The following is a 23,404-nucleotide window of genomic DNA, read 5'->3' as shown; positions in this document are numbered from 1 at the left end:
ATTGATTCATTCGTTGTTGTTTTTAAACTTATCAAACACAAAACTACATAATGACAAAGCAAAAACAGGTTTTTAGAAATTTGAGCAAATTAATAAAAAATCTTAAAGGAAATATTAAATGTACACTCAGTACATTGTTGAAGCACCTTTGGCAGTGATTACAGCCTCAAGTCTTCTTGTGTATGACGCTACAAGCTTGGCACACCTGTATTTTGGGAGTTTCTCCCATTGTTCCTTGCAGATCCTCTCAAGCTCTGAGCGTCGCTGCACAGCTATTTTCAGGTCTCTCCAGAAATGTTCGATCGGGTTCAAGTCCGGGCTCTGGCTGGGCCACTCAAGGACATTCAAAGACTTGTCCCAAAGCCACTCCTGCGTTGTCTTGGCTGTGTGCTTAGGGTCATTGTCCTGTTGGAAGATGAACCTTCGCCCCAGGTCCTGAGCGCTCTGGTTCGATTACAGGTTCAGAATGGCCAGAAACAAATAACTTTCCCCTGAATCTCTTCAGTCTATTCTTGTTCTGAGAAATGAAGGCTATTTCATGTGAGAAATTGCCAAGAAACGGAAGATCTCATACAACGCTGTGTACTACTCCCTTCACAGAACAGCACATACTGGCTCTAACCAGAATAAAAGAGTAGTGGGAGGCCCCGGTGCACAACTGAGCAAGAGGACAAGTACATTAGAGTGCCTAGTTTTAGAAACAGACGCCTCTCATGTCCTCAACTGCCAGCTTCATTAAATAGTCCTCTCAAAACACCAGTCTCAACAGTGAATAGGCGACTCCGGGATACTGGCCTATGACTCCTTGAAGATTTAGACAATGATGAGTGGGTCCTGGGTGTCTTTTGACAGACTGTCACCTTCACTTCCTCCTTCAACATCAATGTTGATCTAAAGGAGCTCCCTGGATGTCTACATTCTCTCTGAGGTGGATATTTCACTCTGGATAGTGAACAGGAGTTTTCCGAGGGTCTCTTTGGAAGAGGCATTTAAAGACATTGCTGTTTGTTTAGGACATACAGTAATGGCTTCAACCCTGTGAGGAAATCCTTAAGCTTCTTCTGCACATTGGTGCAGATGTTCTTAGCCATTGACCAAAGCTTTTCCTCTGATATTTTCACAGTCAATCCCTGGGAGGCCACTGTTGAGGTCTCTGAAACTCCCCCCTAGCACTGACTCTGTTGGCCACTTAGTGGACTCAGTGTTCTGGAAAATAGTTGCCATCCCTTTGACAAAGGTTCCCATTATTCCAGAGGCTGTGTCCTGAGAGGATGTGAATGCAATCTCTGATGATAAGCCAGATGACAAGTCAGTCCGAAGACCTTCCTGAAGACTAGTATGGCTATCCTGTATAATAAGGAAATTACTGGATGTCATAATAGCCTCTTTTGCCTGGAATTCCTTGCTAGAGGAATTTGATTGCTCTGACTCAGACTAGCCGATGACTGTGTGAATATTACACTCTCTCCTGAGCTCAGTTCAGAAAATTGAAGACTCAAGTCCTGAAATGTTGAGGGGGACTGGGAAATAGTGAGAACACCATCCACAAACCACCCAAGGGAACTTGCTACTGTTGAAGATTTGCTCTCCACTTTTGAGACCTCTGTCTTAAAGATGTTCACAAGGCTGCTGAGCACCTCTTGATTGCTGTCGTCTAGATCAGGAAGACAGATAGCTGGTAAATGTTGGCTCTCACTGGGACCTCTACTGAGTTGGGTGGTGGGTAATTGCTCCTCACCAGTGGAAACGTTGTCCTTTTGCAGAGTGTCTGAAAACTCCCAAAGAGGAGCATCTTTAGCCACGCCTTGATCTGGAGCAAAAAGTGTAAGGAAGTCCATACGGCCATAGACTCTGTGGGCTGCAGAGAAGACACTCCTCTATGAAAACTCTGTCTCTTGGTTATTGAGAGAAGCCGGCTCAACACATGCTTCACATGACTGTGCTATGGCCTCCATGTCTCCCATACATTAATATTATTAATAATCCCTTTGGTTGTGGAGGTTACAGGCGTCAGAACTATGGGAGCAACACAAGAATGCCTTCAGGAAATAAGCACACCAGAGGAGCTGCTGACCTTCATAAGTATGGTGCTCACCGCTGCAGGGGCGTTAGACTGGAAGTCAGGGCTAGAGAGAGTCTGAAGGTTTCTGGACACTGCACTGGTAAAAGGTCCAGAGTCTTTGAGAGAGTGAGTGGGCTCTTCTTTTCCAGGTGAAACATCAAGTTCAGATTGAAGTTTAGATAGAAAATGAGACCCAAAGATTTTAATCTTCTTGGTTAAATCCAAAAGAACTTTGAAGTTCTCTGCCATTATGTCCATACTCTCCACAATGACATTAAGGAACTCATTGGTCAAAGGGTCCATTAGGGGCTTAATCATGTTCACGCACTACCTTGGCTCAGCCTTTCCATCAAAGCTGTCCATTAGTGTCTGTAGCTGGACCGAGACCACATGCACCATCTCCCTGCCTGCTGCTTATCCACCAGCATCATCACAATCTAACATTATGGGGGAGAATCTACCCGAGCTGGTCTGCATTGCCACTGAGAGGCCAGCATTGAGCTGGTTGACCAACTCCCCCACCATAGCACAGGTGAGCTGGAATGAGTTGGTGTAGGCAGGGTTTAAGTGAGCCTCACCTAGGAACAGTAGGAATCTCATCTCCGTTATACCAAAGAGATCCTTCTGGAGAGACATTCTGCATAAAAGTCTGGGACCTTGAACATACAATAAATGCACAAACTTGAGATTGGAGACGAACATTAGCACCCTGATGGTTTACTTATGTCAGTGTAGTTCACCAAACAACCTCCACTACATAAGTGGGCACTATTCTTCTTCTAGAATCCCTAAACCAAATAACATGGTTGTGTGGCTGAGTTTGATGTTCATACGACGTCACAATTAGATTTGTTTTACTTGAAATGTCACAGTAGCTTCATTCAGCAATCTACAAACACATAACCTATTAGGTATATGATTAGCTGCTACACATTAACTCACATTAACTCCCCCCCTGGGATTAAAAACTATCATTTAAAACGTACATAGGGATCTGTTAGCAGAACAAGTATTTTATTTACCAAAGGTCCGTTTTAAAACTAATTTCCCTTCACATTTTGCCATGTTAATATGATATCTGAGTAAGAGTGAGGTCAGGGCCCCTGTGCACCAGGGCTGGGGCCAATTAGAATTGAAGGCAGTCAATCAGGAAGTGATTCTAATTAAAAAATTAAAAAATGGAAAAACTTTAAAAACTTTTTAGCTTCTACTCCTCGGTTTATTGAGAAGCCATTGAAAATAAAAGCAGTTTTCACAAATTTTGAATTGTTATTTAAGTTTATTTCCTGAATTTCCGCACATGCCCTCCGTTCACTGTCGGTAATTCAGCCATGATTACTACAGTTTAGATAGCTGGCTAGACTAACTAGAATAATTTACCAATCTAATTTTTTTTTACTGACATGGGCTAATTGAGTGTCTGTCAGTGAGTGACATACAGTATCATAAAAAAGTATTTGCCCCCTTTCTGATTTTCCCTATTTTTGCATATTTATGATAGTGGATGTTATCAGATCTTCAACCAAAACCTAATATTAGATAAAGGGAACCTGTGTTTACAAATAACAAAGAAAATGTATACTTATTTTATTTACTTAATGAACAAAGTCATGCAACACCCAATTCCCGTGTGAAAAAGTAATTGCCCCCTTACACTCAATAACTGTGTCACTTTAAGTTGCATTGACTGCAACCAAATGCTTTCTGTAGTTGTTGGTCAGACTCTCACATCGCTGTGGAGGAATCTTGACCCAGTCTTGCATGCGGAACTGCTTTAACTCAGTGACATTTGTGGGTTTTCAAGCATGAAGTGCTTGTATCAAGTCCTGCCACAACATCTCAATAGGGATTAGGTCTGGACTTTGACTAGGCCATTTCAAAACTTCAAATTTGTTGCTTTTTTAGACATTTTCATGTAGACTAGATTGTGTATTTTGGATCATTGTCTTGCTGCATGACCCAGCTGCACTTCAGCTTCAGCTCAGACAGATGGCCTGACATTCTCTTGTAGAATTCTCTGATAGAGCAGAATTCATGGTTCCTTCTATTAAGGCAAGTCGTCCAGATCTTGAGGCAGCAAAGCATCCCTAAACCATCACACTACCACCACCTTTCTTGACCGATGGTATGAGATTCTTACTGTGAAAGTGGACTTTTTTTTGGATGACATGGGACCCATTACGCCTGGCGAAAACCAAACAATGCATTCATTTACTCTGCTGATTCCAGCAATGTAACACAGACTAGAATAATGATTACTATAGTGATGACTGCAGGCTGTGTTATCAGTTTGAGTCCATTAAGTAACATCAGTATCATTTGGCTCCCGAGTGGTGCAGCGGTCTAAGGCACTGCATCTCAGTGCTAGAGGCGTCACTACAGACCCTGGTTCGATTCCAGGCTGTATCACAACTGGCCGGGATTGGGAGTCCCATAGAGCGGTGCACAATTGGCCCAGCATCGACCGGGTTAGGGTTTGGCTGGGTTAGGCTTATTGTAAATAAGAATTTGTTCTTAACTCACTCGCCTAGTTAAATAAATAAAAATATCTGACATGTCCTTCCTGTGAAGACTCTTGGATATGATAAGATCTAGTTTGTCACTACAAGGTTAGTCACACACACTTCCCTTGAAGATGAGAGGTGAAAAGGTTAGGCTGTGCCCTGTGGTTAGCTCTGCACGCTATTGATGCCAGAGACGGAGAAGAAAGCGAGGCATCACACTCGCTCCTTTATTCTGGTTCATATACAGTCAATGAACTAAGCAGACCAGACCCAGCTGCTAATGCAATTGGTGCCTATGGCAGAGCCACCCTTTAAGCAGACCGGAGCTGTGAGCATTTTTTTCACTGGTAAACGGCTTGAGTGGGACATCTTCATTTATCCAAAACCATCTTAGCTGACGCTACCCTCTGCTGCTTCTCATTTCTGCTATGCCCACTTCCTGTTCAAACTATGTCAGCAGAAACAGGCTGCAGTACTTTCTAAATGTATGTAGTGCATTGCGTTTTTTTTTCTACCCCAGAAGCAGCAGTATATTTCTTCCAGCCTTTACTACCCTTTGATTTTGTGCAGCAAACATCTTTGCCGCAACAGTGTTTCAAGCTGCAAGAGTATGCCATTTTCAGCTGCAAGATTATCATAAGACAAGGACACCAGCTGCTGGCTGGGATTGGCATAGCTTGAAGAGCTGATGTATGAACCAGGAGGCCTACCAGTAGTTGGTCCTGTTAAACAAACATAACGATTTGAATGCATCACCTCACTATAGGTCCCTTATTTAGAAAACTGAGCTGTTGACACATCTTCCTCTTGTGCATTTAGAGGTCTGACATTGACCTGGTGGTAAGTAAAGACCACAACTGGCTATGTGTCCAAAGTTCATGAACAAGCACAGCACCGGGCAGGAATACAACAGTTTCTATTAGTACTGTATAATATGTACATCAGTGGAGGCTGCTGAGGGGAGGACAGCAATATAATGTCTGGAATGGAGTGGAATCAACCACATGGAAACCACATCTTTGATGTGTATGTTACCATTCTATTTTTATTTATTTAACTAGGCAAGTCATTTAAGAACAAATTGACTCCATTCCAGCCATTATTATGAGCCATCCTCCCCTCAGCAGCCTCCACTGATCTATATTGATCCTGATTTGTGAGCAACTTTGTATTCTCTAGTAGAAATCAAATACTTTTGTGCAAATCACTTTATTCATAGCAAATGAAACAGTTAAGTTGAAATTCATTAACCCTGCCACAATTGGCATAAGCCAGCTACATAGCATTAGCTAGCTATCGTTCTCATCTAGATAAAACATGTTTTTACATGGAGCCTTCAACTTGTTTAAACTTTTTCCAAAATAAAATAAATGAACCCTTTAGACGTCGTCTGGTGTTAAACTGGTCCACTCAGTGTGGAGATGAAGGTGGATGAGAAATATTATTTCTGCAGCCAATACCACGGGTAATGTGATTGGTCACCCCAGTAAAGCAGGTTAACATTTAAGAAATCTCCACCAAACCAACATAATAGTAGTGTTATTAACGCCAAAGCCCTTAGGATGTCCTCTGGGTAAATAGAATTACGTAGATTTTTTCTGTACTGCTACACAGTATACACGATTAAATCGATAAGAGAAGAATTGTTATCATACAGGTTTTGGTAACACACACACACACACACAGGAAAATAAAATGTCCTCTGTCACACACTCACACGCAATACAAACACTCAACTCCAAGGCATAACCACTATAGAATGACTGTAATTGTTAATAAAACATGACATTTGTAATTACATGATAGATCTATGGACAGACAGTTGGAAAAATAACATGCAGTGTCTGTCCCTACTTCAACAGTCTTGTGTTAAAAGGAGGGATCCCATATTGGATGGAATGTGAGACCACAGCTAAGCTCCTATCAGCTCTTCTTCTCCAACCCCTCCTAGTCTCCTCTTCCTTCTCAGAGCCACCAGAAGCGGACATAGACGATGAGCATGATGAAGAAGACCCCTCCGGCAGCCAGCTTAGCATAGGTGGAGCGAGTGTTCAGGTACTTGGCGTCACTTCTGTACTTCTTCGACAGGCTGGACAGATTACTGGCCTTGGAGTCCAGAGCTGGATGTGATGCGAGTGGATCCAGGTGAGCAAAGAGAGGGAACAGAAACCAGAACAAATCCTCATTTAACACAAGTGAGAATGGCATCTGCTTCCTCTTGTGACTTAAACACTATTCTTTGTCACAACTTGACAAACAGTATGTAGCTGAGAAGTGGCACTCCCTTTTATTAGTTAATCTAGTGAATTCTACCCAACATCATTTACATTTTATCAGTGTGTTTTGCTGCAATGATGTGCATTCATGATAATGCAATAAGCCCTGCCCAAGTTAGACATCATAGATAAAGGTTTGTGTAATAGAGGTGTAATAGAGGTTTGTGTAATAGAGGTGTAATAGAGGTGTAATAGAGGTTTGTGTAATAGAGGTGTTTCAGCTATCGAGGACCTACATCGAGGACCTACATCAGCCATGCTCAACTGGCGGACTGTGATCCAGATCCGGGGTTGAACGGGGTCAAAACAGACCTTGGGCCCCCTCCCCCAAGGTGCAATTTCAAATTTGGTAGTGTATGGGCAATTTTCCTCTTGTTATGTCATTCACTGACAGATCTTAGATAGTAGGGTTGGGCAGTATCCAGATGTTCATACCATACTGTGGTACATGGTATTACCAGCAGTGAACACAAGGGGTGCTATTTTTTTCCACAAAAGAATGTAACGATAATAATAATAATAATTGACAAACAAAACACATTTAGGCAACAGTGAACTTGATCCATGAGTGGATTGATTGTCTCTGCTGTAACTAAGAAGCTTGATCTTGGAAGTTAGAAAACTTTGGTTGTCTTCAACAAGAGGGGTGTGAACATTTTGAACAGTTTTCAGTCGGATGGGTTGCGCGGTGGGGATTGTTACTATGCCGATAAATGCCTATATCCATCCGGACCTTTGCCACGGAGGACATTTGTGTGACCAGACCTTCTCAAATAGTAGTTCAGTACCCCTGACCTACATTATTGCTGTAAATCTATAAGAAGAACAAGTCAACCGACATTACCAGACAAGGCCTCCCCTCGTTGCAACACTTCCTCAATGTTGGCCACCATGATCCTCTGGACATCCTGCAGCTCTGTGTTGATGCTGCCCAGGTTCCTGCGGGCTCGGCTGTCTATGTACGACTTCTTGGTCTTCTGAATGTAGGTGTCTGTTGACAGAGGAAAACGTTGCAGGAATTTATGGCATATTTTTTCTTAATTCATACTAGGGTATCCTTTAAAGGTTCATCGCAGTCAAAAATATGATTTTACTATGTTTTATATATCTCCACACTACGAGGTTGGAATACTACTGTACAATTCAGAAAATGATGAAAATGCCATTTTAGTGTAAGAGCTGTTTGAAAAGACTGCGTTTAATGTTAGCCTGTTGTGTTGGGATGGAGTTTTGGACTGCCTGGTGACATCACCAGGTGGTAAATTTGTTAATATGCCAATAAGAAAGAGTTCCAAACCTGTCTGCCAATAACAGATAGTTTAGATTTTTCCCCTCCCCACTCAGACCACCTCCAGACAGTGGTAGCAAAATTCTTGCTAGGGAAATTGCTCTTTGCTAAGAAGCTATTTTTGACCATTTTAATTGAAAACAGAGAATTGTTAATTGTTACCCAGAAATAATTTAATATTGAGATAAGAATGGCTGCATTGGACCTTTAATCAACGTTGGGTTGTTAGTAGGGATTCTAATGATGATATATTTAATTGAATCTCACCAAACTCAATGAAGGAGTACGGTCGGGACACAGTGGGGACCTTCTTCCCGTGCTGTTCATGGAACTCTGCCTGCAGGTCTTCCAGGTAAGCAAAGGCAAGTTTTTTGTGAAAGCTTGCTTCAGACAGCACTAGGTAGACCACTCCTTTTTCTATGACGTAGCTGTTGGGAGAACCATGAGGGAAACATGAGAGTGGAGTGTCTGAGAAGCATAAAGGTCAGTGGATACCTGCTTATTAGTGCATGGTATAAGTATGTTAATGGTATTTTAATTGTGATGAGTGTTTTGCCAAGAGAGAGTGTCTGTGGTGTCTTTCCTCTAATTGGTTCGAACTCACTGGAAGGACATGGAGCCAGCCTCTAGTGTGCAACGTGTGGGACTCTGGTCATTGAGTTTCCTAAACAGCTGTTTAGCCTGGCTCTGGTACTGTTGCAGGTCCCGACCCAACTAAACACGGAGGACAGAGCAAGATTATGCAACCAAGCATATTTAAGAGGACACTGAACCAATGATTGGGATCAATATAAATGTATAAATTATCGACAAAGAAGCGGGTGGTCTGGGTATGGTAAACACAGTAACACATCACAGGAACAATGTGTGTGATGTCCAAACATTGGTTACAGTGCAGAGAAAAGACCAACCTTCTCACTTCCCTTTGGGAGAGCAGATAAGAAAGCAAGGGAAACGTGTTAAAGTTCTTCAAGCAGGTGGCAAGACTCATATGTAGCCTACTGCAACTCATAAATACTACACACGTCCTAGAAATACATGGCTGCCTGATTTGCTACAACTACAAGAAAGTAACAAGGATGAATGAAGTAGACCATCACAAATTGCAAATTAACTAAAGGGAGCGGAATTTACTCAATGGACATAGTGTATCTCCTCTGGTTAATCAAATCTCTATCACAGCATCATTCAGCACAGTACACAAATGGCTGTACTGCATTGAGCATTGGTCTTTGACTCACTACCTACACTACATTTACATTTAAGTCATTTAGCAGACGCTCTTATCCAGAGCGACTTATAAATTGGTGCGTTCACCTTAAGACATCCAGTGGAACAGCCACTTTACAATAGTGCATCTAAATCTTTTAAGGGGGGTGAGAAGGATTACTTTATCCTATCCTAGGTATTCCTGAAAGAGGTGGGGTTTCAGGTGTCTCCGGAAGGTGGTGATTGACTCCGCTGTCCTGGCGTCGTGAGGGAGTTTGTTCCACCATTGGGGGGCCAGAGCAGCGAACAGTTTTGACTGGGCTGCGCGGGAACTGTACTTCCTCAGTGGTAGGGAGGCGAGCAGGCCAGAGATGGATGAACGCAGTGCCCTTGTTTGGGTGTAGGGCCTGATCAGAGCCTGGAGGTACTGAGGTGCCGTTCCCCTCACAGCTCCGTAGGCAAGCACCATGGTCTTGTAGCGGATGCGAGCTTCAACTGGAAGCCAGTGGAGACATGATCACAAGTATGTGGACACATGCACATTGAACATCTCATTCCAAAATCATGGGCATTAATATGGAGTTGGTCCCCCATTTGCCGCTATAACAGCCTCCACTTTTCTTGGAAGGCTTTCCACTAGCTGTTGGAACATTGCTGCAGGGACTTGCTTCCATTCTGCCACAAGAGCATTAGTGAGGCTTTCATTGCTCCAGAGTCCAATGGTGGCAAGATTTACACCACTTCAGCCGACGCTTGCCATTGCGGATGGTGATCTTAGGCTTGTGTGCGGCTGCTCAGCCATGGAAACCCATTTCATGAAGCTCCCGACGAACAGTTATTGTGCTGACGTTGCTTCCAGAGGCAGTTTGGAACTCGGTACTAAGTGTTGCAATCGAGGACAGATGATTTATACGCACTTCAACACTTGATAGTCCAATTCTGTGATCTTGTGTGGCCTACCATTTTGCGGCTGAGCCGTTGTTGTTCCTAGACGTTTCCACTTCACAATAACAGTACTTACAGTTGACCGGGGCAGTTCTAGCAGGGCAGGAATTTGACTAACTGATTTGTTGGAAAGGTGACATCCTATGGAGATTGCATGTATGTGTTCTCGATTTTATGCACCCGTCAGCAACGGGTGGCTGAAATTCACAAATTTGAAGGGGTGTCCATACTTTTTGTGTGTGTGTGTGTATATATATATATTATATACAGTTGAAGTCAGAAGTTTACATACACCTTAGCCAAATACATTTAAATTCAGTTTTTCACAATTCCTGATATTTAATCCTTGTAAAAATTCCCTGTCTTAGATCAGTTAGGATCACCACATTATTTTAAGAATGTGAAATGTCAGAATAATGGTAGAGATAATTATTTTTTTCAGCTTTTATTATTTTCATCACATTCCCAGTTGGTCAGAAGTTTACTTACACACGATTAGTTTTTGGTAGCATTGCCTTTAAATTGTTTAACTTGGGTCAAATGTTTCAGGTAGCCTTCCACAAGCTTCCCACAATAAGTTGGGTGAATTTTGGCCCATTCCTCCTGACCGGGCTGGTGTAACTGAGTCAGGTTTTATAGGCCTCCTTGCTCGCACACACTTTTTCAGTTCTGCCCACACATTTTCTGTAGGATTGAGGTCAGGGCTTTGTGATGGCCACTTCAATAGCTTGACTTTGTTGTCCTTAAGCCATTTTGCCACAACTTTGGAAGTATGCTTGGGGTCATTGTCCATTTGGAAGACCCATTTGCGACCAAGCTTTAACTGATGTCTTGAGATGTTGCTTCAATATATCCACATAATTTTCCTTCCTTATGAGCCATCTATTTTGTGAAGTGCACCAGTCCATCTTGCAGCAAAGCACCCCCACAACATGATGCTGCCACACCCATGCTTCATGGTTGGGATGGTGTTCTTCAGCTTGCAAGCGTCACCCTTTTTCCTCCAAACATAACGAAGGTCATTATGGCTAAACAGTTATATTTTTGTTTCATCAGACTAGAGGACATTTCTCCAAAAAGTATGATCTTTGTCCCCATGTGCAGTTGCAAACCATAGTCTGGCATTTTTATGGAAGTTTTGGAGCAGTGGCTTCTTCCTTGCTGAGTGGCCTTTCAGGTTATGTCGATATAGGACTCCTTTTACTGTGGATATAGATACTTTTGTACCCGTTTCCTCCAGCATCTTCACAAGGTCCTTTGCTGCTGTTCTGGGATTGTTCTGCACTTTTTGCACCAAAGTACGTTCATCTCTAGGAGACAGAACACGTCTCCTTCCTGAGCGGTATGACGGGTGCGTGGTCCCATGGTGTTTATACTTGCGTACTATTGTTTGTACAGATGAACATGGTACCTTCAGGCGTTTGGAAATTGCTCCCAAGGATGAACCAGACTTGTGGAGGTCTACATTTTTTTCTCTGAGGTCTTGGCTGATTTCTTTTGATTTTCTGATGATGTCAAGCAAAGAGGCACTGTTCGCTGCCTGCACCCGCACCCCCGACTAGCATCACACCCTGGATGGTTCCGACCTAGAATATGTGGACATCTATAAGTACCTAGGTGTCTGGCTAGACTTTAAACTCTCCTTCCAGACTCATATCAAACATCTCCAATCTAAAATCAAATCTAGAGTCGGCTTTCTATTCCGCAACAAAGCCTCCTTCACTCACGCCGCCAAACTTACCCAAGTAAAACTGACTATCCTACCGATCCTCGACTTCGGCGATGTCATCTACAAAATAGCTTCCAATACTCTACTCAGCAAACTGGATGCAGTTTATCACAGTGCCATCCGTTTTGTTACTAAAGCACCTTATACACCCACCACTGCGACCTGTATGCTCTAGTTGACTGGTCCTCGCTACATATTCGTCGCCAGACGCACTGGCTCCAGGTCATCTACAAGTCCTTGCTAGGCAAAGCTCCGCCTTATCTCAGTTCACTGGTCACGATGGCAACACCCACCCGTAGCACGCGCTCCAGCAGGTGTATCTCACTGATCATCCCTAAAGCCAACACCTCATTTGGCCGCCTTTCCTTCCAGTTCTCTGCTGCCTGTGACTGGAACGAATTGCAAATCTGAGCAGCTAACCGATCGCTGCAGCTGTACATAGTCCATCTGTAAATTGCCCATCCATTATACCTACCTCATCCCCATACTGTTTTTATTTATTTACTTTTCTGTTCTTTTTCACACCAGTACCTCTACCTGCACATGACCATCTGATCATTTATCACTCTATTGTTAATCTGCTAAATTGTAATTATTCGCCTACCTCCTCATGCCTTTTGCACACAATGTATATAGACTTTCTTTTTCTACTGTGTTATTGACTTGTTTATTGTTTACTCCATGTGTAACTATGTGTTGTTGTCTGTTCACACTGCTATGCTTTATCTTGGCCAGGTCGCAGTTGTAAATGAGAACTTGTTCTCAACTAGCCTACCTGGTTAAATAAAGGTGAAATAAAAAATTAAAACTGAGTTTGACAGTAGGCCTTGAAAAACATCCACAGGTACACCTCCAATTGACTCAAATGATGTCAATTAGCCTATCAGAGGCTTCTAAAGCCATGACATCGTTTGCTGTAATTTTCCAAGCTGTTTAAAGGCACAGTCAAACTTCTGACCCACTGGAATTGGGATACAGTGAATTATAAGTGAAATAATCTCTGTCTGTAAACAATTGTTGGAAAAATTAATTGTGTCATGCACTATGTAGATGTCCTAACCAACTTGCCAAAACTATAGTTTGTTAACAAGAATTTTGTGGTTGAAAATGAGTTTTAATGACTCCAACAGAAGTGTATGTAAACGTCCGACTTCAACTGTGTGTGTGTATATATATATATATATATATATATATCTAGCCTGTATCACAACCGGCCGTGATTGGGATTCCCAATCACGGCCGGTTGTGATACAGGCTAGATTCGAACCAGAGTGTCTGTAGTGACGCCTCAACCATCTCTTCCTCTAGCTACATCACATAAATTGACAAAATCTGTCCATTATGATTAGCTGCCTGTTACTCTGACAGCTGGAATAAAGCCATCTGGATTTCAATGATAGACACAATCAAACAACTAGCTAATAATATGGTTTTATTATGAAGTAGGCCTGCATAGATAGACACCGAATAGATTATAAAATATATATTGCACACGTAGCTAGCTAGCAAGCTATCTGACAAGCTATTTTCCAATATAGCTACACTGAATTGCTAGTGTTAACATTAGCTATTTTAGCTAGTTAGCTGTCTGACATTGACAGGGAAAACCATCAATATTAACCTGTTCGTCCTCTTGCATTGATGCGGCCAGCGGCAGTCCATCAGCCAACCGAGCGATCATTGTCAGCAGCACCATTTTGGGATTTAAATGTCTTATTCTCAACCAGTGTTGTTAGCCACAGTGTGAAAGCTATTATAATGACAGACAGCAGCTAGGGGTGTGTTCGTAAATTCAATCTGGAGAGCCAGAGTGCGCTCTTGGCGTTAGTAAATTCAGAGCGTTGTCAGATTGTCCGTTCGTAAATTCAGTGTTTCGCTCGCTCAGACCGCACACTGGACGAGGGGTAGGGTTGATCCGAGAGTTCTGTCACAACTGGCAAACAAACTAACTAAAGTTTGCTAGCTACTTCCGGACAAAAATGAGAGAACCTCACTCTCACCATATTACTCGCCCAGCAGAACTGGTTAGGCTGTTTTCATGTTATCTAGAGCGTTGGTGACTGTGTTGCTGGCAACAATTTAATGACGCTTTTTTGCCAACGTGTACTGACACCGGCCATATTCAACGCATGTTGAGCGTTCGTAAATTTATTCTGCGCTCTGGCATGCTGAAACGAGAGCGCTCTGAAGTCAGAGTAGATAGCCACAGAGAGTTTACGAAGGTACCATAGATTGACAAAGGTAGGACGTCCCTACAATGAAGATTACGTTTAAAATGGTTATGGTTTAGGGTTTGAGATTAGGTTTAGGGTATTGACGTCCAAAGGGTTCCTAAAAATAAAGATTACGTAGAAAACAAAAAAATTAGCTTTTTGGTCTTAATTCAAGTTTAGGGTTAGGCATAAGGTTAGCAGTGTGGTTATGGTTAAAATCAGATTTTAAGAAGATCAATTGTAGAAATAGGCGGGGTTTAGCCATAATTATAACTTCGTGGCTGTGGTAACTAGTGACAACCCTCCGAACGCTTTAAACTGGCCTGAAATGTTCGTTGTCACTCAAATCTCTAACCGTCCATCCCAGACAGCAGTATTCTCAAAGGTTCCGCGTTACTCGAAGCGAGAGGGATAATGGGGCCAAAAATCGATCTTCTCCACCAGGTGGCGTCGTTTAATTTTTTTCGCTCACCAAGCGAAGGGTTTTGGAAGGTGGTTTAATGAGTGTCGAATTTGGTCAACAAAAATGTAATTTATTTTTTTCCTATGTAAGATTTATTTGATAGAATAAAAGTTTCGTAGTGCTTAGATTGTTATGAGTTTACTGTGACAAAAGGACACTTAACATCTGTTGGATCCTGTATTTTACATTATAGCCATTATCATATATATGATTGAATATTATCTGCTGTTGGCTTGTGTGGATGTATGTATGTGTTATGCAACATAGCTGACTTGAAACATTGTTAAAAGTTTCAAGGCCATGGGCCTTTCTCATGATGGAAAAGTAGCATGAAGACAGGAACTGTTCAATGAGTTGGGAGGGGGCACATTCAGAGCGGGGTGTTGCGAGAACAAGCGGTCTTTTGTTAGATAACAGGAGCCAGGTGCGAGATAACGGTATGGAGCATGAGAGCCTGGATGTTCTTCACAAGCAAGTTACATCTATCAAAGAAGCGCCAAGAGGCGGGGACCCGCCTGAGCGCCTGCAATAGGCTGAGCAAGTTTAAACCACGCCCAGTCTCTACTGTGATAGGCCAACAGACGGGTTGGAACTATGTCTATCACAGTATAAAGAATACTGTTTTACATACGTCTAGTCAGTTCTCTGTTCTGCCCTGCGTGGTATTAGTGAGCCCGTATATACGAAAGTTGCATTTGCCATTTATTACTTAGCTAATAAAAAATACATAGTATAAAATCGGTGACTCATTGTTATATTTATCCTGACACCAGATTCGAATTTACGCAACCCTAACACATCCCGGAAACTTTGAGAAAAAAAACTTTCTATCGGAGTTGTCTCGAGATAGCTACGCATATTCATGACATGATGCTAGCATTTTTTTATAATTGTTTTATTGACAACAAATACATGAGGGAACAGAAGTGTATATATAGATGATATACAATGGACAATTGGGCTAGGGGGTACAATATCACATTACACAAGGGCCTTAAGGGACATACATACACTTATAATTCTAATAGCTTTTTTGTTAGTAGAGTATTTAATTGTCTTAAAATACAGTTCAATTTCTTTTTGTAGGTTAAGAAAATTTGTTTTTTTGTTTGTAAATTTACATTTGTGAATCTGAAATTTTTCCAAAAGAATAATGAAATTAATTACATAAAAATGTTTCAGCTTATTCCTATCCTAGTTAAAGAATCCAAGCAGTACATCTCCACAATAGTGTAAGACCTTCATATAAGTGTTCAATTATAAATCTACTGATGTCTTGGCACAGTTTTCTTACATGAATACAATGCCAAAAAAAGATGCAACACTGTTTCTGGGTGGTCATTACAAAAGGAGCAATTTGAGTTAATGTTTTCCTTAAACTTCTTCATATAGTGGTTGGCAGGGTAATATTTATGAATAATTTTAAAGGAAACTTCCTTAATTTTGTTAACAAGTAGGTATGTGTGTGGCAACACACGTATTGCAAAACAACATGAAGTTAAGGCCAGCAAAAGTAGAGAAGACATGATGAGGAATAAAATTCCAGATAGAAGTGGGTCTTCTTAGGAACTGTTTTATCCAATTGTTATTTAAGGTAGTAAAGTCCAGAAAATTCAGCTCACCATTCTCATAAGTGTTCATTACAACAGTTGTCCTAGTGTAATGGGTACGGTTTCTCCACAGAAAGTTGAAAAGCATCTGGTCTATCTCCTTGCTTATTTTACTGTCTAGATATAAAGATAGAGGGCCATATGTTAGTCTAGAGATACCTTCAGCCTGGGTTATTAGGACTCTTCCTTTTAAAGATAAGTCCCTCTGTAGCCATTGACATAGCTTCTTCTGTTGTTTAAAAAAAAAGAGGGTTCAAATTTAGTAAGCCTCTAGACTTCTGATCCTTTGTAATGGTTATGCCTAAATATGTTCTTCTTTTACTGGAATACCATAATATGAAGGTGTCACACAATCTTTGATAGGCATGAGTTCACATTTATTCATGTTAAGATATAGACCAGACGCTTTGGAAAAGGATTGTCTTTCAGAGCAGCATAGCATCTCTCTTCATTGAATACAGGCGGATGATGTCAACACCCCTCATCAAATATTCAAAAATGTTTTAAAATAACGAGATGTAACCACCAATCCAGAGTATGGAAGTCAAAAGTTAGGTAGGTTAGTTGAGAACAAGTTCTCATTTGCAACTGCGACCTGGCCAAGATAAAGCAAAGCAGTTCGAAACATACAACAGCACAGAGTTAGACATGGAATAAACAAACATACAATCAATAATACAGTAGAAAAATCTATATACACCGAGTGCAAATGAGGTAGGATAAGAGAAGTAAGATAATAAATTGGCCATGGTGGCGAAGTAATTACAATATAGCAATTAAACACTGGAATGGTAGACGTGCAGAAGATGAATGTGCAAGTAGAGATACTGGGGTGTAAAGGAGCAAGATAAATAAATAAATACAGTATGGGGATGAAGTAGTTGGATGGGTTATTTACAGATGGGCTACGTACAGGTGCAGTGATCTGTGAGCTGCTCTGACAACTGGTGCTTATAGCTAGCGAGGGAGATATGAGTCTCCAGCTTCAGTGATTTTTGCAGTTCATTTCAGTCATTGGCAGCAGAGAACTTGAAGGAAAGGCGGCCAAAGGACGAAATGGCTTTGGGGGAGACCAGTGAGATATACCTGCTGGAGCGCATGCTACGGGTGGGTGCTGCCATGGTGACCAGTGAGCTGAGATAAGGCAGGGCTTTACCTAGCAGAGACTTGAAGATGACCTGGAACCAGTGGGTTTGGCGACGAGTATGAAGCGAGGGCCAGCCAAAGAGAGCATACATGTCGCACTGGTGGGTAGTTTATGGGGCTTTGGTGACAAAACGGATGGCACTGTGATAGACTGCATACAATTTGTTGAGTAGAATGTTGGATGCTATTATGTAAATTACATCGCCGAAGTCGAGGATCGGTAGGATGGTCAGTTTTACGAGGGTATGTTTGGCAGCATGAGTGAAGCATGAGTGAAGGATGCTTTGTTGTGAAATAGGAAGCCAATTCTAGATTTAATTTTGAATTGGACATGCTTAATGTGAGTCTGGAAGGAGAGTTTACAGTCTAACCAGACACCTAGGTATTTGTAGTTGTCCACATATTGTAAGTCAGAACCGTCCAGAGTAGTGATGCTGGACGGGCGGGCAGGTGCGGGCAGCGATCGGTTGAAGAGCATGCATTTAGTTTTACTTGCATTTAAGAGCAGTTGGAGGCCACGGAAGGAGAGTTGGATGGCATTGAAGCTCGTCTGGAGGTTAGTTAACACAGTGTCCAACGAAGGGCCAGAGGTTTCCAGAATGGTGTCTTCTGCGTAGAGGTGGATCAGAGAATCACCAGCAGAAACATGACGTGACATCATTGAGGTATACAGAGAAGAGAGTCGGCCCGAGAATTGAACCCTGTGACACCCCCATAGAGACTGCCAGAGGTCCAGACAACAGGCCCTCCGATTTGACACACTGAACTCTATCAGAGAAGTAGTTGGTGAACCAGGCGAGGCAATCACTTGAGAAACCAAGGCTGTTGAGTCTGCCAATAAGAATGTGGTGATTGACAGAGTCGAAAGCCTTGGCCAGGTCTATGAATGCTGTAATGTCACAGTAATGTCTCTTATCGATGGCGGTTATGATATCGTTTAGGACCTTGAGCGTGGCTGAGGTGCACCCATGACCAGTTCTGAAACCAGATTGTATAGCGGAGAAGGTACGGTGGGATTCAAAATGGTTGGTAATCTATTTGTTAACTTGGCTTTCGAAGACCTTAGAAAGGCAGGGTAGGATAGATACAGTGCCTTGCGAAAGTATTCGGCCCCCTTGAACTTTGCGACCTTTTGCCACATTTCAGGCTTCAAACATAAAGATATAAAACTGTATTTTTTTTGTGAAGAATCAACAACAAGTGGGACACAATCATGAAGTGGAACGACATTTATTGGATATTTCAAACTTTTTTAACAAATCAAAAACTGAAAAATTGGGCGTGCAAAATTATTCAGCCCCCTTAAGTTAATACTTTGTAGCGCCACCTTTTGCTTACAGCTGTAAGTCGCTTGGGGTATGTCTCTATCAGTTTTGCACATCGAAAGACTGAAATTTTTCCCATTCCTCCTTGCAAAACAGCTCGAGCTCAGTGAGGTTGGATGGAGAGCATTTGTGAACAGCAGTTTTCAGTTCTTTCCACAGATTCTCGATTGGATTCAGGTCTGGACTTTGACTTGGCCATTCTAACACCTGGATATGTTTATTTTTGAACCATTCCATTGTAGATTTTGCTTTATGTTTTGGATCATTGTCTTGTTGGAAGACAAATCTCTGTCCCAGTCTCAGGTCTTTTGCAGACTCCATCAGGTTTTCTTCCAAGAATGGTCCTGTATTTGGCTCCATCCATCTTCCCATCAATTTTAACCATCTTCCCTGTCCCTGCTGAAGAAAAGCAGGCCCAAACCATGATGCTGCCACCACCATGTTTGACAGTGGAGATGGTGTGTTCAGGGTGATGAGCTGTGTTGCTTTTACGCCAAACATAACGTTTTGCATTGTTGCCAAAAAGTTCAATTTTGGTTTCATCTGACCAGAGCACCTTCTTCCACATGTTTGGTGTGTCTCCCAGGTGGCTTGTGGCAAACTTTAAACAACACTTTTTATGGATATCTTTAAGAAATGGCTTTCTTCTTGCCACTCTTCCACAAAGGCCAGATTTGTGCAATATACGACTGATTGTTGTCCTATGGACAGTCTCCCACCTCAGCTGTAGATCTCTGCAGTTCATCCAGAGTGATCATGGGCCTCTTGGCTGCATCTCTGATCAGTCTTCTCCTTGTATGAGCTGAAAGTTTAGAGGGACGGCCAGGTCTTGGTAGGCTTTTACGGTTACAGAAGTCAACTAATTAGAGCACCTGGGGAATAGAAGTGGAGCTAGGCACTGCAGGGCCTGGATTAACCTCTACATTACCAGAGGAACAGAGGAGGAGTAGGATAAGGGTACGGCTAAAGGCTTTCAGAACTGGTCGCCTAGTGCGTTCGGAACAAAGAGTAAAAGGAGCAGGTTTCTGGGCGCGATAGAATAGATTCAAGGCATAATGTACAGACAGGGGTATGGTAGGATGTGAGTACATTGGAGGTAACCTAGGCATTGAGTAATGATGAGAGAGATATTGTCTCTAGAGACGTTTAAACCAGATGATGACACCACATATGTGGGAGATGGAACTAAATAATTGGTTAAGGCATATTGAGCAGGGCTAGAGGATCTATAGTGAAGTAAGACAATAATCCCTAACCAGGACAGTAATGGACAAGGCATATTGATATTTGGGAGAGGCATGTGTAGCCGGGTGATCATAGGGGTCCAGTGAGTGGTTGGGCTGACTGGAGACACGGCGATTCAGACAGCTAGCAGGCCGGGGCTAGCAAACTAGCAGAAGGGCCTTAGAGGGACGTCTCGATGGAGGAAAGTCTGTTTTAGCCTCTGCGTGGTACTAGATCTGCTTTTACACTTTTGGGAAAGGGCTTGTGAAGAAAAATCTTATTGCAAGAACTGGGAGCTCTTTAAATTTTAGTTGTCCAAATACCTTAGAAAATGTGGTAGTAATCTTGCTAAGACCAGAAGAGCTGAGGAGGAAAAGGTGATCATTAAGATAACTTCCCTTTCTCAGAGGTCCCCAGCCAGCCTCTAGGGGGAGGAGAAGATGGAACTGATTGAGTTACAAAATAACCTGGATAATATACACTGCTCAAAAAGATAAAGGGAACAATAAAATATCAAATCCTAGATCTGAATACTTTTTTATTTACATAGTTTAATGTGCTGACAACAAAATCACACAAAAATTATCAAAGGAAATCAAATGTATCAACCCATGGAGGTCTGGATTTGGAGTCACACTCAAAGTTAAAGTGCAAAACCACACTACAGGCTGATCTAACTTTGATGTAATGTCCTTAAAACAAGTAAAACTGAGGCTCAGTAGTGTGTGTGGCCTCCACGTGCCTGTATGACCTCCCTACAACGCTTGGGCATGCTCCTGATGACGTGGCGGATGGTGTCCCGAGGGATCTCCTCCCAGACCTGGACTAAAGCATCCACCAACTCCTGGACAGTCTGTGGTGCAACGTGGCGTTGGTTGATGGAGCGAGACATGATGTCCCAGATGTGCTCAATTGGATTCAGGTCTGGGAGGAGGGAGGGGGAGCAGTCCATAGCATCAATGACTTCCTCTTGCAGGAACTGCTGACACACTCCAGCCACATGAATTCTAGCATTGTCTTGCATTAGGAGGAACCCAGGGCCAACCGCACCAGCATATGGTCTCACAAGGGGTCTGAGGATCTCATCTCGGTACCTAATGGCAGTCAGGCTACCTCTGGCGAGCACATGGAGGGCTGTGCGGCCCCCCAAAGAAATGCCACCCGACACCATGACTGACCCACCGCCAAACCGGTCATGCTGGAGGATGTTGCAGGCAGCAGAACGTTCTCCACGGCGTCTCCAGACTCTGTCACGTCTGTCACATGTGCTCAGTGTGAACCTGCTTTCATCTGTGAAGGCGAATTTGCCAATCTTGGTGTTCTCTGGCAAATGCCAAACGTCCTGCACGGTGTAAGCACAACCCCCACCTGTGGACGTCGAGCCCTCATACCACCCTCATGGAGTCTGTTTCTGACCGTTTGAGCAGACACATGCACATTTCTGGCCTGCTGGAGGTCATTTTGCAGGGCTCTGGCAGTTCTCCTCCTGCTCCTCCTTGCACAAAGGCGGAGGTAGCGGTCCTGCTGCTGGGTTGTTGCCCTCCTACGGCCTCCTCCACATCCCCTGATGTACTGACCTGTCTCCTGGTAGCACCTCCATGCTCTGGACACTACGCTGACAGACACAGCAAACCTTCTTGCCACAGCTCGCATCGATGTTCCATCCTGGATGAGCTGCACTACCTGAGCCACTTGTGTGGGTTGTAGACTCCGTCTCATGCTACCACTAGAGTGAAAGCACCGCCAGCATTCAAAAGTGACCAAAACATCAGCCAGGAAGCATAGGAACTGAGAAGTGGTCTGTGGTCACCACCTGCAGAACCACTCCTTTCTTGGGGGTGTCTTGCTAATTGCCTATAATTTCCACTTGTTGTCTTTCCCATTTGCACAACAGCATGTGAAATTTATTGTCAATCAGTGTTGCTTCCTAACAGTTTGATTTCACAGAAGTGTGATTGACTTGGAGCTACATTGTGTTGTTTAAGTGTTCCCTTTATTTTTTTGAGCAGTGTATATAGATTAAAAGAAGACGGAGCCTTTAGTAGAGCTAGGAAAAAAATGGATTGAGGAGGGAGAACAGAATTCATCCTATTTCTTTAGACTTGAGAAATTTCACTCTACAAATAATACTATCCATAAGTTAAACAATGATGGTGTTATTACAGGTGAATTTGACAAATTATTTTCTGAACAAGTAGCATTTCCAATTTGAAGTATTTTATTATTAAAAACAATGTTCTCCCGCAGTTAATAACACTGATACCTAAATCTAAAAAAGAAGTGCTGCTCATTGATAACTGGCGTCCAATTTGTCTTCTTAATAATGACTATAAGATATTAGCCTCACTACTTGCAAAAATAATTAAAGAAGTCCTGGATGCAATCATTGATGAAACAGTCTGGCTTCATGAGGAACAGACATATTTCTAACAATGTCAGACTGGTATTAGACATACTTGACTACTCAGACCTAATAACTGAGGATAGCTTCATATTATTTTTAGATTTTTTATAAAGCATTTGACACAGTAGAGCATCAGTTTCTCTTCCACTCCCTTGAGAGACTTGGCTTTGGGGATTTTTTCTGTAAGGCTATTAAGACTCTCTATGCAAATGGTCACAGCTCTATCAAATTGAAATATGGCACCTCACCTAGATTTGAGTTAAAGAGAGGAATTAGGCAATATTGTCCTATCTCTTCATAGCTGTTTTTATTAATCACCCAGCTTCTTACAAATTCTTTAAATAATAGTCCTGTACAAGGTATTTCCATAGCTGGTAAAGAAATTATTATAGGCCAGCTGGCTGACGATACTACACTTTTTCAGAAAGATGCTAACCAAATTCCCATATCGATCAATGTGATACAATCCTACAAGCGTCTGGTCTATATCTTAACATGAATAAATGTGAACTCATGCCTATCAAAGATTGTGTGACACCTTCATATTATGTTATTCCAGTAAAAGAAGAACTTACATATGTAGGCATAACCATTACAAAGGATCAGAAGTCTAGAGGCTTACTAAATTTTAACCCTCTTATTAAAAAACCCCAGAAGAAGCTAAGTCAATGGCTACAGAGGGACTTATCTTTAAAAGGAAGTGTCCTAATAACCAAGACTGAAGGTATCTCTAGACTAACATATGGCCCTCTATCTTTATATCTTGACAGTAAAATAAGCAAGGAGATAGACCAGATACTTTTCAACTTTCTGTGGAGAAACCATACCCATTACATTAGGAAAACTGTTGTAATGAACACTTATGAGAATGGTGAGCTGAATTTTCTGGACTTTACTACCTTAAATAACAATTGGATAAAACAATTCCTAAGAAGACCCACTTCTACCTGGAATTGTATTCCTCATCATGTCTTCTCTACTTTTGGTGGCCTTAACTTCATGTTGG

General features: G+C 42.2%; 1 protein-coding gene across 1 annotated transcript; it reads right to left on the bottom strand.

The window, feature by feature from the left end:
• Positions 1–5,759: 5,759 nt before the first annotated feature.
• Positions 5,760–14,204, bottom strand: LOC115144945 (vesicle-trafficking protein SEC22b-B-like). Its single transcript, XM_029686103.2, has 5 exons — positions 13,635–14,204; positions 8,735–8,844; positions 8,398–8,558; positions 7,687–7,833; positions 5,760–6,686 (listed from the first exon to the last, which is right to left on the bottom strand). Exons 1-5 carry the CDS (start codon positions 13,707–13,709, stop codon positions 6,532–6,534), a joined length of 648 nt encoding a protein of 215 aa, XP_029541963.1. The 5' UTR covers positions 13,710–14,204; the 3' UTR covers positions 5,760–6,531.
• Between the last annotated feature and the right edge of the window lie 9,200 nt (positions 14,205–23,404).

Source organism: Oncorhynchus nerka, linkage group LG17, assembly GCF_034236695.1.
Source record: "Oncorhynchus nerka isolate Pitt River linkage group LG17, Oner_Uvic_2.0, whole genome shotgun sequence".
Classification (NCBI taxonomy): domain Eukaryota; kingdom Metazoa; phylum Chordata; class Actinopteri; order Salmoniformes; family Salmonidae; genus Oncorhynchus; species Oncorhynchus nerka.
This window is presented reverse-complemented; position numbering and strand designations above follow the sequence as displayed.